This window comes from Oncorhynchus nerka, linkage group LG2 (genome assembly GCF_034236695.1).
Source record: "Oncorhynchus nerka isolate Pitt River linkage group LG2, Oner_Uvic_2.0, whole genome shotgun sequence".
NCBI lineage: Eukaryota > Metazoa > Chordata > Actinopteri > Salmoniformes > Salmonidae > Oncorhynchus > Oncorhynchus nerka.
Window position 1 is genome coordinate 68,985,080 of NC_088397.1, and position 19,868 is coordinate 69,004,947.

The 19,868-nt window shown below is 42.2% G+C and overlaps 1 protein-coding gene across 1 annotated transcript in view; it reads left to right on the top strand.

The window, feature by feature from the left end:
• The first annotated feature begins 1,605 nt into the window (after positions 1-1,605).
• Positions 1,606-19,868, top strand: part of LOC115140614 (RNA-binding motif, single-stranded-interacting protein 2-like) — a 62,739-nt gene continuing 44,476 nt past the window's right edge. Inside the window, exon 1 of the mRNA XM_029678966.2 lies at positions 1,606-1,794. Coding sequence (XP_029534826.1) covers positions 1,723-1,794 — 72 coding nt within the window. The 5' untranslated portion in view covers positions 1,606-1,722. The remainder of the gene's footprint in view (positions 1,795-19,868) is intronic.

Genomic DNA, 19,868 nt, shown 5'->3' on the forward strand with positions numbered 1-19,868 from the left:
TTCTTCACATCTAAATCCACCAGGCAGATTCTACAGGCCCTCGTTTTGTCGCACCTGGACTACTGCCTAGTTGTGTGGTCATGTGTGGCAAAGAAGGACATAGGAAAATTGCAGTTGATCCAGAACAGAGCAGCAGGTATTGCACTTAGATGTACACGGAGAGCAAATGTCAGTAGTATGAATGTCAGTCTCTCCTCAAAGTTGAGAAGAGATTGACTGCATCACTATTGGTCTTTGTGCGAGGTGTTGATGGATTAAAGGTACCGAACTGTCTGTTCAAGCAGTTAGCACACAGTTCGGATACTCATCAGTACCACACAAGACATGCAGCCAGAGGTCTCTTCACAGTCCCCAGGTCCAGAACAAAGGCAGGGGAACACAGTATTAAATAAAGCCATGACTAAATGGAACTCTGCCACCCCAGGAAACTCAAGCTAGCAATTAAACTAGATTAAAAAAAACAAATAAAAGAACACTTAATGGCACGACAAGTACTGTGAAGAGATAGACATTTCTATATATTTTGTATTTGTATTGAATTATATTATGTATATTATGCATTGTATGTATTTTATTTGTTCTGCGTTGTTTCCCAGGATCCTTATAAAATACTAAATAATACAAATGCATCTCTCACTTGTGCACACACTTTCATAAACTCACACACATATACACTATACAAACACAGACAATACTTGGGCACCTTAGAGGTAATCAGTTTGGATTTACGAGTCGAAACCCTGGGATAGGAGTGGGTTGCTTAGCGACGGGCCTGTTGCTGTCCAAACAATGTTAGCATCGTCAAAACGACTAGCTGTGCCAGACCGGGGTTTTTCTGAGTGCAACAATGTCACTTGTGTTGTGAGTCCCCATCTACAGCCAGTCAGTGGTACGCTCCAACCCAACAGCAGTCAGGCAGACAGACAGACTTAGCCTACATCTCTGAGACACAGACACAGTGACACACTCTCACTCGCTCACACACACTAGGCTATGCATGCACTCATACACACATGCAAGCATATTTTTTTGTATTTTATTTAACCTTTATTTTAAAAGGGGTGTTATACTGAGACCAATGTCTCTTTTACAGATGAGCCCTGAATTACATAAATTACACATCAAAAGATAAATACAAAATGCAAGCAGGAAGAAGATCATAAAACAACATATTCATCAGTAATAAGGTCCTCAATCAGCTTTCTGAATTGCCCTGGCAAACGGCTGCGGGAAGATGTTTAGGGGTGGTGGTGCTGTCTTATTCTTCTCTGCTCTGCTGACCAGTATTTTGCACTGTTCATACAGGAGTAATAAAGGCCTAGTGCACTAATTTGGTGGGGTTTAAAAAATATATATTATACTTTTTTTCTCTGATTTATCAGGGGGTGCTGCAGCACCATCAGCACCCCTCCATCCTGCGCCTATGCACCATGTACTTAGCCCTAAACTATATTTTCAGAGTAGCTTCCCCAACATAGCCCTACATTCGTTATGTTTCGTTCATTCAGTAACCGTTCCATCTTATGTTTCGTTTATCAGTAACCGTTCCATAGGCTCGGTTGGAATTGGCGCGCTAGGACCCAGACGTGTGAAAAAGCACCGCTTAGCCGCGGCAGCAGCATTGGCGGCAGCGGGACTTGCATCGCTCCCTAGCTTCCCAAGCTGCTGACGTCAGCTGGCAGCCTGGGCTGTACTCGCAGCACTGGACATAGAGCCGAGAAAATGCTACTCTCCGTTCCGCCAAGGGCAGACTTCAATCCATACATCGGCTATAACAGCAGAAACAGCAAAAAGGTAAACCCTTTCAGGATTTTCTGTTTTTCTTGCGCTCTCGATCACCCAGTAGGGCATTACGCCCCCGTATCAGTCGCAACAGAAACCTATGTAGAGCATGACAGTAGTTTATACAGTGTCCTTGAAAAACAAAGTCTACAAAATAAACTTAAGTCTTTGTAGAGAAAATTGCTGCTCACTATTCTGCACCCGCACAGTGGTATGTGTAAAAACGGCTTTCGATGGTCTGGGCATCTATGCATCCTTAATATGTATTTTTAATTTCATATATGGGAGTTACACCGTAGAGAGAAAGGATGTCGATGTGATTATGTTCAGTCAGAAAAAGTCAATAGTGGATACAAACTTTTATGAGTAACTGTACCGTGTTGGGACAGTGTTGAGCGAATGTGCATAATTGTGAATCCGAATAGGTGGGGGCGGGGAGCAGAAGAGGGAGAAGGAGAATGTGTTATTCAGTGTAGCCTTAACTGATTTCAGTCTCATTTTCAGCATGGTTGTCAATGAACAGTGATATCAATAGTGTAAAATCAAGTATCCATTGTCTACGCAGCCGCGTTAGTTTGGCAAAGTATTTTTCTTTTTTTTAATGAAAGGCACAGATGCCCCACCCCTTGAAAAACCCCACCATTGTGACGATGATTACTTTTCCCATATTATGAGTAGCAAAATAACAGTTATATTACATTTATAATACTGAGTCGGTGTAGCCAACAATAATCAATCTGCAACTGAAACGTTACAAATCATGTCAGGGTTTTGACATTATTAACCGTTGTAATATAAAAATCCAACAAGCTTGTGACTCTACAAGCTTGTTGGATACATTTGCTGTTTGTTTTGGTTGTGTTTCAGATTATTTTGTGCCCGATAGAAATGAATGGTAAATAATGTATTGTGTCATTTTGGAGTTACTTTTATTGTAAATAAGAATAGAATATGTTTCTAAACACATCTACATTAATGTGGATGTTACCGTTACAGAGGGTCAAAGATCATACCCCCAAGACACGCTAATCTCCCTGTTATTGGTAATGGGGAGAGTTTAGCATGTCTTGGGGGTATGATCTTTGATACAAATTGTTTTATTGTATTATTTTGAGCATGCAATATAGCTGAGTATTTAAATGATTTCAGTTATTGCTCATCTTTATCAAGGGTGTAAGCATTTCGGACCCCACTGTATCTCCTCAGCTTTTCAAATTCTGCAAATTTCAGGGTTGGTTATGTGTCTGCTGCATGCTTTTACACATAGTATTTTTACTGTAAAAACTAGTGATGCACCGATTTGACATTTATGGCCGATAATGATATCCAATATTTTCCTTGCCAACAAAAAAAACGATACCGGTAATTGATATAAACATTTTTTTGCGGCCTTTTAAGCGTTCTAGTACAGTTAAATAGTTAACACACACACATGGACGCAGCGGCCTAAGACACTGCATCTCAGTGCAAGAGGCGTCACTACCGTCCCTGGTTCGATTCCAGGCTGTATCACATCCGGCCGTGATTGGGAGTTCCATAGGGCGGCGCACAATTGGCCCAGCTTCGTCTGGATTTGGCAGGGGTAGGCCGGCATTGTAAATAAGAATTTGTTCTTTGCTAGTTAATTGTTCTTGTCTAGTTAATTAAAGGTTACACACATATACCACACTGACCAAAACGTTATTTTGTTGGCATTTCCGTATGTCCCCATTACTAGTAAAACATAATCAAAACATTTTTCTTTCACTTACTTGCTGTGCTGTTTCATTATTCATTTTTTCAGTCGTTTCATTCTCAACCAGGATTTCTATGGAAAAGCCGTTTGCGTCTTTGTGTGTCAAAGAAAATACACGTCAAATAACACTATTCGATGTTTCAAATAACACTATTTGTCGTGTCAAATAAGCTTGTTGACCAATCAGGACCTGAATATGACTGCACGTCACATAATAATTTAACACGTTCATACATGTTTTTACGTAGTTATTACACATTGATTACACTATCACTCGTATATCATATTTCACAACGATTCATCGATACGTATGCTATGATGCTGGTAAAGTTGTCTCGCGCACCTACAGTGCTGGTAATTTTTTAAAAGCCAGCTGGCTCATGGATGCATATAATGTTCTTCCCCCAAAACATAGCAACACGACATAATCTGTTTCAGTAGCTATAATTAGCTAGCTAACTATAAAGCTAAGTGTCATCATCAAAAATAACCCTAATTTATAAGACTGTTCTTATTTGATTAATGGTTGGTGGATCCATCTATGTGAAGCTAGCCACAATAAGGATTAGCCACAAGAGTGGACTTTGCGGTTAGCCTTCAAAATAAAAGTATGTCATTGACAGTGAATCAAATGAATACAAATAGTAGAAGTATGCCATAATTGAATAGATCAAGCTAAACGAGGTTGGAATGTTGTTATATAAAATCAACAAAGGACAATAATCTGTTAATTTGACAACAATCTGTTGAAATCTCACTGGATGTATTATACTTTAGAATTGAATTGGGGGCGTACTTATTTCAATGTACAGTGTTACCTATGGATTGTGGATCAATGACATGGGGTATCAGTCTACTCAGTGACACCCAGAGAGCATTAGCATTGTAGCTCTTATTGCGGGACTCTGAAACAACTGTGAATACATTTATTGTCAACCTATTTCTATTGAACACTATTCCAGAGGAAAAACAATACTGCGTGGATGTTTTGGAGTCTGATAACTCTGAGGAGGACATTGGGAAAAAATATATTGGGTAATGAGTAGACTGGTACCCCATTTCATTGATCCCCAATCCTTAAGTAAAGCTGTAGAGTGCAATAGGAATGTCAATGCAGACAACAGGCTTACTGGGGAGGTGGTTTCACACAGTCACAGTCCCGCGATAAGAGCTACAATGCTAATATTTGCATAAACTCTTCAAAGTTGTGTTCTGTGGGTGTCACCGAGTAGACTGATGTCCCATTTCATTGCCTCACATTCCGACCTTGTTTAACATTATCCAGTCTAAATATGGAATGATTCCACCAATTGTAACCTTCTGCATCACTTTCAAATAGTTACTTTTATTATGAAGGCAAACCGCAAATTCCACTATTGTGCCTATTCCTTATTGTGGCTAGCTTCAAAACACATTTCCCGGTCCGGTCGAGCCTCAGTAGCCAGATGAAGCAAGCTGGCTGCTTATAACGTTAGCTTTTTATTTTTATTTCACCTTTATTTAACCAGGTAGGCAAGTTGAGAACAAGTTCTCATTTACAATTGCGACCTGGCCAAGATAAAGCAAAGCAGTTCGACAGATACAACGACACAGAGTTACACATGGAGTAAAACAAACATACAGTCAATAATACAGTATAAACAAGTCTATATACAATGTGAGCAAATGAGGTGAGAAGGGAGGTAAAGGCAAAAAAGGCCATGGTGGCAAAGTAAATACAATATAGCAAGTAAAACACTGGAATGGTAGTTTTGCAATGGAAGAATGTGCAAAGTAGAAATAAAAATAATGGGGTTTGGGCAACAGGGTTAAGTAGCTGGCTAACTTTATTTATTTTCATGAACTGAAGTTTAATTTCAGTAGGCAAACAACAAGTGGCTACCTAGCTAATACTTACTCACAAGGATTCCTAAATCATTGCTAAGAATAATGCAAATGACTGCAGTTTCTACTGGTCATTGTTTTCAGGCTGGTTGTATTGGTGCTAGCTAGGTACCAAGCTAAAGCTAGCTATCTACCCCAGAAGTTGCGGTCAAACAAATAATGCTTTATTACCAACACAGTATTGTAAACACATCGTTTGTGGCTGGTGTTTGGTTGTTTGCAGACGTTTTTGTACAGCTTTGACAGTGCCACTGATAGTAGTGGTGGCGCTTGGCTTGCAGGTGCAATTTTTAAAAATTAAAATTTTTATTTTACCTTTATTTTACTAGGCAAGTCAGTTAAGAACAAATTCTTATTTTCAATGACGGCCTAGGAACAGTGGGTTAACTGCCTGTTCAGGGGCAGAACACACAACATTCTATTATAAAACTGTTTATTCAACGTGTCAAATTAAAAGCTTATTCAATGGGTCGAATAGTATTTTTTGAAACGTCAAATTGTGTTATTTGATGTGTATCTTTTTGGACACGCAACGACCCAACGGCGTTCCATAGTATGCTTGTCGTGAAGCTAATAGCAGTGACCCTATTACTGTGTAACTCCGGTAGGGCAATGTCTGAAAAATAGTGCACTTGGTAGTGTGTACCGGTGCTCGACCAGCCGACAAAAGCCAACATCATCCACAACAGAGTTGATTGTCAAGGGCAATGAATTCCATTATTGGATTTTTCCTTTGAGTTGTCTCGCTGAAATGTTCTTACTCTTTCAAATGACTGCTCGATCCACACAACAGACATTGTGTGGGCTAGGTTAGGGATGCTGTGTTGCACGTGTAGCCCAACATTTTACGTTGCGTGATTGCGTCATATAGGTTATATAGGTATGCATGGTAGCTTTGACATCGGTTTTGCACATTGGCGTTAAACTAGACATCAAATCAAATCAAACTTTATTTGCTACATGCACTGAATACAACAAGTGTAGACTTTACTGTGAAATGCTTACTTACAAGCCCTTAACCAGCAGTCAGTTCAAGAAGAAGAAAATATTTACCAAGTAGGCTAAAATAAAAAGTCATACTAATAAGTAACACAATAAGAATAACAATATTGAGGCTATATAGAGGGGGCACCGGTACCGAGTCAGTGTGCAGGGGTACAGGCTAGTTGAGGTAATCTGTACATGTAGGTGGGGGCGAAGTGACTATGCATAGGTAACAAACAAACAGAGAGTAGCAGCAGTGTACTTGGCGCTCCAGTACCTCTTGCCGTGGGGTAGCAGAGAAACAGTCTATAACTTGGCTGACTGGAGTCTCTGACAATGTTATGAGCTTTCCTCTGACACCGCCTATTATATACAGTTGAAGTCGGATGTTTACATACACCTTAGCCAAGTACATTTAAACTGAGTTTTTCCACAATTCTTGACATTTAATCCTAGTAAAAATTCCCTGTCTTAGGTCAGTTAGGATCACCACTTTATTTTAAGACTGTGAAATGTCAGAATAAATGTAGAGAGCTGATTTATTTCAGCTTTTATTTCTTTCATCACATTCCCAGTGGGTCAGAAGTTTACATACACTCAATTAGTATTTGGTAGCATTGCCTTTAATTAAATGGTTTAACTTGGGTTAAACGTTTCGGGTAGCCTTCCAAAGCTTCCCACAATAAGTTGGGGGAATTTTGGCCCATTCCTCCTGACAGAGCTGGTCTAACTAAGTCAAGTTTGTAGGCCTTCTTGCTCGCACACGCCTTTTCAGTTCTGCCCACAAATGTTCTATAGGATTGAGGTCAGGGCTTTGTGATGGCCACTCCAATACCTTGACTTTGTTGTCCTTAAGCCATTTTGCCACAACTTTGGAAGTATGCTGGGGGTCATTGTCCATTTGGAAGACCCATTTTCGACCAAGCTTTAACTTCCTGACTGATGTCTTGAGATGCTGCTTCAATATATCCACATAATTTTCCTACCTCATGATGCCATCTATTTTGTGAAGTGCACCAGTCCCTCCTGCAGCAAAGCACCCCCACAACATGATGCTGCCATCCCCGTGCTTCACGGTTGGGATGGTGTTCTTCGGCTTGCAAGCCTCCCCCTTTTTCCTCCAAACATAACTATGGTCATTATGGCCAAACAGTACAATTTTTGTTTCATCAGACCAGAGGACATTTCTCCAAAAAGTATGATCTTTGTCCTCATGTGCAATTGTAAACCGTAGTCTGTCTTTTTTATGGTGGTTTTGGAGCAGTGGCTTCTTCCTTGCTTAGCGGCCTTTCAGGTTACCTCAATATAGGACTCGTTTCACTATGGTTATAGATACTTTTGTACCTGTTTCCTCCAGCATCTTCACAAGGTCTCTTAATGTTGTTCTGGGATTGATTTGCACTTTTCACACCAAAGTACGTTCATCTCCAGGAGACAGAACACGTCTCCTTCCTGAGCGGTATGACGGCTGCATGGTCCCATGGTGTTTATACTTGCGTACTATTGTTTGTACAGATGAACGTGGTAGCTTCAATTACTCCCAAGGATGAAGCAGACTTTTGGAGGTCTACAATTTTTTTCTGAGGTCTTGGCTGATTTCTTTTGATTTTCGCATGATGACAAGCAAAGAGGCACTGAGTTTGAAGATAGGCCTTGAAACACATCCACAGGTACACCTCCAAATGACTCAAATTATGTCAATTAGCCTATCGGAAGCTTCTAAAGCCTTGACATCATTTTCTGGAATTTTCCAAGCTGTTTAAAGGCACAGTCAACTTAGTGTATATAAACTTCTGACCCACCGGAATTGTGATACAGTGAATTATAAGTTAAATAATCTTTCTGCAAACAATTGTTGGAAAAGTTACTTGTATCATGCACAAATTAGATATCCTAACCGACTTGCTGAACTATAGTTTGTTAACAAGAAATTTGTGGAGTGGTTGAAAAACTAGTTTTAATGACTCCAACCTAAGTGTATGTAAACTTCCGACTTCAATTGTAGGTTCTGGATTGCAGCAAGCTTGGCCCCAGTGATGTACTGGGCTGTTCACACTACCCTCTGTAGCGCCTTACTGTCAGATGCCGAGCAGTTGCCATACCAGGAGGTGATGCAACCGGTCAGGATACTCTCGATGCTGCAGCTGTAGAACCTTTTGAGGATCTGGGGGCCCATGCCAAATCTTTTCAGTCTCCTAAGGTTTTGTCATGCCCTCTTCATGACTGTCTTGGTATGTTTGAACCATGATAGTTTGTTAGTTATGTGGACACCAAGGAACTTGTTAAAAGGCGGCCCGCCTTTTCCTGTAGTCCACGATCAGCTCCTTTGTCTTGCTCACATTGAGGGAGAGGTTGTTGTCCTGGCACCACACTGCCAGTTCTCTGACCTCCTCCCAATAGACCATCTCATCGTTTTCGGTGATCAGGCTTACCACTGTTGTGTCGTCAGCAAACTTAATGATGGTGTTGCAGTTCTGTTTGGCCACATGGTCGTGGGTGAACAGGGAGTAGAGGAGGGGAATAAGTACACCCCCTGAGGGGCCCCAGTGTTAAGGATCAGTGTGGCAGACATGTTGTTGCCTACTCTTACCACCTGGGGGCGGCCTGTCAGCCAGGATCCAGTTGCAGAGTTAGGTGTTTAGTCCCAGAGTCCTTCCCAGAGTCCTTAGCTTAGCTTAGTGATGAGCTTCGTGGGCACTATGGTGTTGAACGCTGAGCTGTAGTCAATGAACAGCATTCTTACATAGGTGTTCCTTTTGTCCAGGTGAGAAAGGGCAGTGTGGAGTGCAATTGAGATTGCGTCATCTGTGGATCTATTGGGGCGATATGCGAATTGGAGTGGGTCTAGGGTGTCTGGGAGGATGCTGTGGATGTGAGCCATGACCAGCATTTCATAGCACTTCATTGCTACCGACGTGATTGCCACAGGGCGGTAACCATTTAGGCATGTTACCTTTGCTTCCTTGGGCACAGGGACTATGGGGGTCTGCTTGAAACATGTGGGTATTACGGACTCGTCAGGGACAGGTTAAAAATGTCAGTGAAGACACTTGACAGTTTGTCCACGCATGCTTTGAGTACACTTCCTGGTAATCCATCTGGCCCAGCGGCTTTGTGAATGTTGACCTGTTTAAAGATTTTGTTCACATCGGCTAGTGAGAGCGTTATCACACAGTCATCCAGAACAGCTGGTGCTCTCGTGCATGCTTCAGTGTTGCTTGCCTTGAAGCGAGCATAAAACGCATTTAGCTCGTCTGGTAGACTGGCTTCACTGTCTCATGTCTGGGTTTCCCTTTGTAGTCCGTAATAGTTTTCAAGCCCTGCCTCATCGGGCCGATACCGATGTTGGCATTTTTAGCTAATATCTGCCGATTCCGATATGTTCACCGATTTAAAGTGCATCCCTAGTAAAAACATAACACAACAGGGAAAACTCACATTATTGAATTACTGATTTTATATGAATATATTTGCAGTGTAAAATGTGGCCTGTCTGTCATTCATTTGCCTGTGTTGCTTGCTTACCAAAAGGTATTTGAGTAGTTTCTGACATCCCCTCCAAGCCTCTCTACCCTATTGTGCAGGCCTGTCTGTGGCTGTTGTGTTTACCTTTCCTCTATGAGAGAGAGAGAGAGAGAGAGAGAGAGATATGCAGGACAGAATAAATACCACAGACTGTGGTGATGCTAACTTTAGCAGTGCATGGTCATGTTTTGACAGTTTGTCTTTCATTTATAGACAATCGTGTCTGCTATTTCATTGCACTAAAACTGAAATAACTAACATGTTCAGTTATCATACAATTGGCATATATTTGTTACTGGAGTAAGTGTATTGTGATTGAGAGATTAAGTGATTGAGTTTCCCCTTCTGGACATTGTTATTGTTTCTTTTTGTCAGGAACCCATAGCACTGTCATGATACTGGAAAGCCAATGGGCAGTGTTAGAAATGGGGGGGGCCAAGGGAATTGAACCAGTGTGAACCATTATGTATGTCAAATATATTATGATCAATTTATTGAGCGATGAAGTATAATGATGACAACAAGCCATGAGCACTTCAAGGGGAAGAAAAAAATGATATTTTCAGTGACAGTTTGAGTTCATTGATGTTGAGATTAGAGAGAGAGAGTGTTTCCCTTGTTTTTATCCCTATTTGTTTATTGTCTATTTCGTTTGCTTTGACAATGTAAACATAAGTTTCCCATGCCAACAAAGCCCTTTGAATGGAATTGAATTTAATATTGATAGCGCGAGTCAGACAGACAGACAGACAGACAGACAGACAGACAGACAGACAGACAGACAGACAGACAGACAGACAGGCAGACAGACAGACAGACAGACAGACACACACACAGAGAGAGAGAGAGAGAGAGAGAGAGAGAGACGGACGGAGAGAGAGACAGAGAATGGGAAGTTGACACTGCATTACTACATATTCTCAGCACAGACAGATTTCTGTTCCCTCTGTTCTTCATTAATACAGAGGTAGGAAGAATGCTGTCACACACACCCACACACTGTGTCGTGGACCTGGAGTTCACTAAGATGTCAAGATCTCATGTGGAGAGATTTCTTACATATCACCCACCCTCCCTCTGTTCCTCTCTACTTTCCCATCCTTCTCCCTCACTCTCTCACTTTCTTTCCAGCTCTCTCTTTTGCTTCTCTATCTCACCCTCTCTCTCCCTTCTCTCTCTCTCCCTCTTTCTCTACCTCTCTACCTGTCTGACGTTCCTGTATACCTGAGCGTCCGGCATATATAAAAGACAAAGACAAAATAAAGGGCGTGCTGAGCTGAGGGGTGAAAAAAGAGCTTGTGTGTGTGAGGTGATTAACCAACCAGATGGCACCAGGGGTTTGGTTACTGTGGTGCCTCCAGATGCATCCGCTCCTCCTCCCCTGCCTACTACCTCAATTATTTTCCCAAATAAATATAATGAATGGTCAATTTGTTTTGGTCCTGTCCTGAATTTCCTGGTGGAAAATACAAAACGAGGATGCAGGTTATTCCAAAACCAAGGATCGAATGTCTTTATTCTGCTCTTTTGTATGTGCACATTTGTGTATTTCACAACCAAATGTTGTGCTCAATTAATGTGACCGAATGATGATAGAATGGAAGTTGTCATTTTCAAGGTGTTAATACTGTGTATACTGGTGTTAAGTGCTAAAACCTGTGCTAAAATAAAGTATACAGAAGTCATGGTGCCCTGTCTTTGTAAAAAAGACACCTTTCAATATATACACATGGAGAAATTATTAAGGTTATTTATTTACGGTCTCATTTCAAGTGACTAAGTAAAAAAATATATATATATGGCTAAGTATTAGAACTCAACGTGAAAATAAACTTTAGCAGAAGTATTTTGAGGGAAAGATCTGTGTGTTTCATCCTAAGATCCCCTTAGGAGGCCTGGTGGATGTGAGGCCCTGCATGCCTTTCCTTTGAATTCATCTATTTCATACTTTCACTTTCAAACCACCAAAACGTTTGAAATATCATCAACATTAAAGGATACTAGACCTAATGCAAACCAGGGCACTTATTTCCAGCTCTGTTTTGGCTTTCAAGTTTCTTTGAATGACTAGGTAGTTAGTGGTGCGTGCTAGTAGCGTTTCAATCGGTGACGTCACTCCCTCTGAGACCTTGAAGTAGTTGTTTACCTTGCTCTGCAAGGGCCGCTGCTTTTGTGGAGCGATAGGTAATGATGCTTCGTGGGAGGCAGTTGTTGATGTATTCAGAGGGTCCCTGGTCCGAGCATGGGTTGGGGCAAGGAGAGGGATGGAAGACAAACTGTTACATTGATGCTGTTGACCCGGATCACTCAGATGGGCTCTGCCCAGCTGCTGGGGTTGTTGCGGAGAAGGAAGTAGTGGTGGCTATTCAGCATGATAAATGTAGATGTCTGTTAGGGGGGGGGGGGGGTCTAATGGGGGAGCAGCAGGGGTTATGGAAGCGGAGATAACAGGCCGTGGCTCGGGTGGCTGAGGTCCCTGATGATTTTCTTGGCCTTCCTGCGACACCTGGTGTTGTAGTAGGTGTCCTGGAGGGCAGGCAGTAGGCATCCAATAGTACTTTCGGCTGAGCGTACCACCCTCTGTAGTGCCTTGCAGTCAGAGACGGTGGATATGCCATACCAGGCTGTGATGCAGCCCGATAGTATGCTCTCGATGGTGCTCCGTAGAACACTGTGAAGGCCCTCGGGGACAGACCAAATTTCTTCAACATCCTGAAGTTGAAGAGTCGCTATCGTGCCTTCTTCACCACGGACTCCGTCTGGTTTGACCATTTTAGCTCCTAGGAGATGTGTACGCCGAGGAACATTTTTGACCATCTCCACAGCAGCTTAGTTGATGAAGATGGGGGCGTGCTCAGCCTCTGGTTCCTCCTGATGTCTACAATCAGCTCCTTTGTTTTGCTGACGTTGAGGCAGTGATTGGTAACGATGCTCCTTGAGTGACTGTTGTCGATGTTGGCAGAGGGTCCCTGGTTCGAGCCCAGGTTGGGGCAAGGATAGGGACCAAAGTGATTCTGTTACACATGCACATAGATTCTTGGCAAATGTAGCCTAACCAAATAATCAAAATAATATTTAAGCTTCGTTATACAGTGCATTCGGAAACTATTCAGACCCCTTCCCTTTTTCTACATTTTGTTTGACGTTACAGCCTTCGACCTACACACAAAACCCCATAATGACTAAGCGAAAACAGGTGTTTAGAAATGTGTGCAGATTTATTAAAAATAAATACAGAAATACCTTATTTACATAGGTATTCAGACCCTTTGTGATGAGACTAGAAATTGAGCTCAGGTGGATCCTGTTTCCATTGATCATCCTTGAGATGTTTCCTCAACTTGATTGGAGTCCACCTATGGTACATTTACTTGATTGGACTTGATTTGGAAAGGCACACACCTGTCTATTTAAGGTTCCACAGTTGACAGTGCATGTCAGAGTACAAACCAAGCCATGAGGTCCAAGGAATTGTCCATAGAGTTCAGAGACAGGATTGTGTCGAGGCACAGATCTGGGAAGGGTAACAAAACAATTCTGCAGCATCGAAGATCCCCAAGAACACAGTGGCCTCCATCATTCTTAAATGGAAGAAATTTGGAACCACCAAGACTCTTCCTAGAGCTGGCTGCATGGCCAAACTGAGCAATTGGGGGCTGAAGAGCCTTGGTCAGGGAGGTGACCAAGAACCAGATGGTCACTCTGACAGAGCTCTAGAGTTCTTCTGTGGAGAACCAATCAGGCCTTTACAGTAGAGTGGCCAGACGGAAGCCACTACTCAGTAAATGGCACATGACACCTTGCTTGGAGTTTGCTGAAAGGCACCTAAAGGACTCAGACCATGAGAAACAAGATGGAACTCTTTGGCCTGCAGCGACGCGCCCCATCCAACCTGACCTTGAGAGGATCTGCAGAGAAGACTGGGAGAAACTCCTCAAATACAGGTGCACCAAGCTTGTAGCGTCACATCTAACAAGACTCAAGGCTGTAATTGCTGCCAAAGGTGTTTCAACAATGTACTGAGTATAGGGTCTGACTACTTATGTAAATGTGATATTTCTAAAAAACTGTTTTTGCTTTGTCATTAAGGGGTATTGTGTGTAGATTGATGAGGAAAAAAACAATTTAATCCATTTTAGAATAAGGCTGTAACGTAACAAAATTTGGAAAAGTCAAGGGGTCTGAATACTTTCCATATGCACAGTACAGTACAATAGCCCATAATGACAAAGCAGAAACAGGTTTTTGGACATTTTTGCCCCCCCAAAATAAAACCTGAAATATCACATTTACGTACGTATTCAGGTCCCTTTACTAAAAACCTGTTTTTGAATTGTCATTATGGGTTATTGTGTGTAGGTTGATGCGAATTGTATGTAGAATTGATGAGATAATACAAACAAACACAAACATTTAGAATAAGGCTGAAACATAACAAAATGTGGAAAAAGTGAAGGGGTCTGAATACTTCCCGAATGCACTGTAATTCAAGAAAACATTCCCTCTTTGGATTTTCTCATAAATGACCATTGCAGTATGTCATTTTAAGATACTGTTTGATTTTTTAAGGTTTTTGAGTTTAATATAAATACAATTACATTGTTATAAACATGCATTTAATGTCTTCTCCGTGATATCAAATACTTCCTATTTCAACATGCAGAAATGTAACATAAATGCCTGGTTCTATACTTTTCTGATACATTGTACTATAAAGAAACATTTTCATTCTGTTTCAGCAGAAATGTATGCCTAAAATGACACCTCTCTATCTATTTCCTTTTGTTTTCCCCTCCAGTCCTGCTAACATCTATATTTAGTATCTCTGCCAGTAAATCTTCTGTTGGGTGTCTGTACTTTGTTACAGACTTGGTATATCTGGGCTGTGTTAGATTGTCTCCTTTGTTTGCCCTGTATGAATTCACATAAAGAAACATGTACAAACCTTTTGTCCCCCGGGGGCCTTCTCAAACATGGAAACATTGCTATTTACAGCTACATCAACTACCATTGGACATTATCAGACACTACACCTTTATGCATTGTAAGCTTGGCTGGTGTAGTACATGGGTGGGCTAAGTGCAATATGTTCTACTGGTGTAGTGGATAGGTGGGATAGGTGCAGTACGTTTGACTGGTGTAGTAAATGGGTGGGCTAAGTGCAATATGTTCTACTGGTGTAGTGGATAGGTGGGATAGGTGCAGTATGTTTGACTGGTGTAGTGGATGGGTGGGATAGGTGCAGTACGTTTGACTGGTGTAGTGGATGGGTGGGATAGGTGCAGTACGTTTGACTGGTGTAGTGGATGGGTGGGATAGGTGCAGTAAGTTCTACTGGTGTAGTGGATAGGTGGGATAGGTGCAGTACGTTTGACTGGTGTAGTGGATGGGTGGGATAGGTGCAGTAAGTTCTACTGGTGTAGTGGATAGGTGGGATAGGTGCAGTAAGTTCTACTGGTGTAGTGGATAGGTGGGATAGGTACAGTAAGTTCTACTGGTGTAGTGGATGGGTGGGATAGGTGCAGTAAATTCTACTGGTGTAGTGGATAGGTGGGATAGGTGAAATAAGTTTGACTGGTGTAGTGGATAGGTGGGATAGGTGCAATATGTTTGACTGGTGTAGTGGATGGGTGGGATAGGTGCAGTAAGTTCTACTGGTGTGGTGGATAGGTGGGATAGGTGCAGTAAGTTCTACTGGTGTAGTGGATAGGTGGGATAGGTACAGTAAGTTCTACTGGTGTAGTGGATAGGTGGGATAGGTGCAGTAAGTTCTACTGGTGTAGTGGATGGGTGGGATAGGTGCAGTAAATTCTACTGGTGTAGTGGATAGGTGGGATAGGTGCAATAAGTTCTACTGGTGTAGTGGATAGGTGGGATAGATGCAGTAAGTTCTACTGGTGTAGTGGATAGGTGGGATAGATGCAGTAAGTTCTACTGGTGTAGTGGATAGGTGGGATAGATGCAATACGTTCTACTGGTGTAGTGGATGGGTGGGATATGTGCAGTAAGTTCTACTGGTGTCGTGGATGGGTGGGATAGGTGCAGTAAGTTCTACTGGTGTAGTGGATAGGTGGGATAGGTGCAATACGTTCGACTGGTGTACTGGATAGGTGGGATAGGTGCAGTAAGTTCGACTGGTGTAGTGGATGGGTGGGATAGGTGCAGTAAGTTCTACTGGTGTAGTGGATAGGTGGGATAGATGCAGTACGTTTGACTGGTGTAGTGGATAGGTGGGATAGGTGCAATACGTTCTACTGGTGTAGTGGATGGGTGGGATATGTGCAGTAAGTTCTACTGGTGTAGTGGATGGGTGGGATAGGTGCAGTAAGTTCTACTGGTGTAGTGGATGGGTGGGATAGGTGCAGTAAGTCAGTGAGTAAGATAAACTCTGCTGGTGTAGTGGCTTGAAACTGGATCAACTTGGCCGGTGCAGTTTCCTTTGTCCCATTGGCTCTGCTCCCACTGTATGTTTATCTAGCTCTCTGTCATTGTTTAATGCGACAGTCTTTGAAAATGGTCTCTCCCTCCATTGCCAACCGCATGAGTAGTCCAAGGAAGAGAGAGAGACAGAGAGAGAGAGAAAGAGAGAGAGAGTCCTTGGAGAAAGCACAACTATCTGAAATATGATGCCAAGCACTGCAGTGATCCCAGGCACTGACTGCCTCACATATTGTTAGATCTCATAAGCTGCTATGGGCCACAGCTTTAAAGGCAGGATCTGGTTCCCCAAGCCTCTGCCACCTGCCACATGCAGCTAAAACTCTGCATGTGTATATTCTGACATCAGTATGCGTACCTTGAACATTACGCATGTATGTGGGACAGAAAGTCAAAGAAATGAAACAGAGAGAGAGATGAAGTAGCATGGGAGAGGGATGCAAGAGAGAGAGGAAAGAGAAAGAAGGTGAGAACAGTAGGTGAGAGATAAAGAGGATGTAAAGATAAAGAGATGGAGAGATATAGAGAGAGAGGAATTAAACAGAGAGAGAGAGAGAGAGAGAGAGAGAGAGAGAGAGAGAGAGAGATTTCATGGACGAGTCTGGACTGGAGCCTGGTGTCCTCCGTCACCTGGTAGAAATGTAGAGTGGCTGGCTGATGAAAATGACTGCATGATAAGATCAGGAGCAAGCAGAAAAAATATGTCCTGTCTGCCTCTGTACTCTGTACCAGCCTGCCGACTATAAACCACAGCACAGGAACGTTCAGCCAATGTTCAGAGTAACATTTGCCTGTCACCTGAGGCAAAAATACAGCCAGGTTGGCAATAATTACTTCCTTTTACTGTAATCAACCAAGCCTTTTGCTTTGTGGTTGTACCAGTGTGTTGGCTGGAGAACAGGAGAGGGAAAAACAAGTCTTTCATCAGGTGGATCGGAGAGCACAGTAGTTGAATAGATGGATTGTTTTCAGACAAGTTATATATTTAAATTGGTACAATGGTTTAATTTTAATATCAAATTGACTGATTGGGTTTAACATAGCAAAAGTGTTAAGCATTTGACTATAAGTATTTGGTCTAAATGTAGGCAATTTCATTGGATCTGAAAGAGTATTTCTAGTTTATCTAATCCCTCAACTAAACGAATTTTGTATTTTGAAGATAATTTCATCCGGACCCAACTGGAGGCTGCCTCAGTCAGACAGGTAACAAATCTGTGTGTCACTCAGTTGGTCAATCAGACAGACAGACGGTCAGTCAGTGGACTCTCCTTTTGGAGGTGGGAGCAAATGCTCCAGCTATAGGATACAGGAAACTAGTCATACTCCCTGATGACAAGCCCAACAGGAGACAGAGATAGAAACAGACAGACAAGAAGCAAGACATACAGACAGACAGTAAGTAGAGAGTTAGATTTAAGGGAGAATGGGCTTGTGCGCTAGGATTTCCTGAAACTAATTAACAACAGGGTGGTCCTGGCACGCCAATTAAATGGTCAGTGAAAAGCAGTGGCTTATTTCACTGGCCCTTTTTCTGCCCATCATGGAGGAAGTGGGGAATATATGAATTTATTAAAGGTTGTCTAATGCTAGTGTATTGATAGGGAGCCTGGAAGCATTTCAGTGTAGGCCTAATGCAGATTGGGTAGCCTAGTCTTAGTAGAAATTGTCAGGTTGGTAGCGGAGAGACTGTTGAAGGAAAAAAGTTGAGGCTTACTTATGGTGTTGTCCTGTGTGTGTGAATGAATGAATGAATTACATTTTATTTTTGTGTCAAATCGCCAGTTCGCAACCCATCCCATAATTAATACATACACAAACATTACAATAATTCACTGCGATAATTCAGTGATAATTCTTCTGGTGTTCTGTGCAGTGTGCACCGCATAAAGATTGTGTGTGTGTATGTGTGTATGCGTTTTGTTTGTGTATGCTCTGAAAACTAGAGGGGTCACAGGATAAGGTAACTACTATGATTTAGTCTGACGGACCCACACTCTAGACTGTGTAAATGTAAGAAAGCACCTGTGTGGGTATTTACAGTATTCATGACAAGCAGAAGTTGCAGGCTCAGTAGCAACTAGGTTTGGTATGACGGAAGCTGCTCCAGTCCATCCCACACACCTTTCTTGCTGGACTCATAATCCCTCATTTTGGCAAACAGAGAGGAATGAGATTGCTCTGATCTTCCACAGCAGCTGTGTGTGTAGCCCTAGTCTGCTGAATTAAAGGGTACTGTAGTAATCATGTGTTACTCTTACCCTGTGAGATTTCAAGTTCCTATAAAGATGTTTGAATGGGAACATCATTCCTGAATTTGTTTCTTTCTCACATAGCATATACACACACACCCCAACATATTCAGTCATTTCTAGAGTACATACAAGCATGTAATGATCAGTATTCATCTATTCATTAGAAAAAAAAGACTGAGAAATGTATTTGCTTGCCATGCACACCATTAACACCAACATGGGTTTGCCAGTGTGTGCGTGTGTGTACCTGTGCATGTGTATGAGAGCGAGAGAGAGAGAGAGGAATTACAACTCCCCCTGTCTTATTGTGTTTTAATTTGACCAGGGCATGCCTCCATGTCATCTAACATGAGCAAACAGGGATAATATTTTCAGGCTGAATCAGCATCGGAGAAAGAGGGGGGGGGGGGGGGGGGTCTGTCGGGGTGCCAGTGGTGGCTCATATATGGAGGGGTCAGGGGGGTGTTTCAGGGGACACAAAGGGGGACACTGTGCCTCCGTGAATAGGGTTCAATTAGCGAGATTCATCCCTTGCTCTTGACTCGCCCATCTGCGTCTCAACCTCCCCCTTTGTCCCCTTGGTGCAGCTCATCCACTGGGCTTGGTTTAATTAGAACCCCTTCAGGAGAGACAGGCCGGGAACAGGAGAGGAGAGGGCCTCTATAAGAGAGCTATACTGTAGGCAGGATTCTACACAACACCCTGGAATAAGCTACTGGAGAGAGGTTGGCAGGGTTGAGGAGCTTTGGGGAATGTTTCATAAGTCAGACGATGACACGTGGCTGGTAGATTTAGGAAAAATGGCATTAAAACACTCAAATTGATACACACACACACACACACACACACACACACACACAAACTCCTTCACAATGACAAACACTCTCAGCTTCTATACCACTGGTGTTAATTTGCTGTCGTAGGAGTGTTTATGCGAGACTGTTAAAAGCATTGTGTAATGATGATACACTAAAATTGTGTTATTGCATCAATATAGTTGTTTTGGAAATTATTATATTCCTGGGAAGCAACTTCAATAAATCTCCAAATGAATGAAAGAACACTCATTCCAAATGTAGTCAAACCATTATTACTGTCAGAGAAAAAAACTATTTCAGTCAACAGTTGTGAAATAAAAATTACTGGATTCAAGTGAAGCAAAAACATTTTCTTTTGAGTCCAACTATTCCAGACTCATTCATGGGAAACTTCTGTTTTGCCTGTTCCGCAATGCTCCATGTTTGTGTGTAGCGACTCAGTGTGTT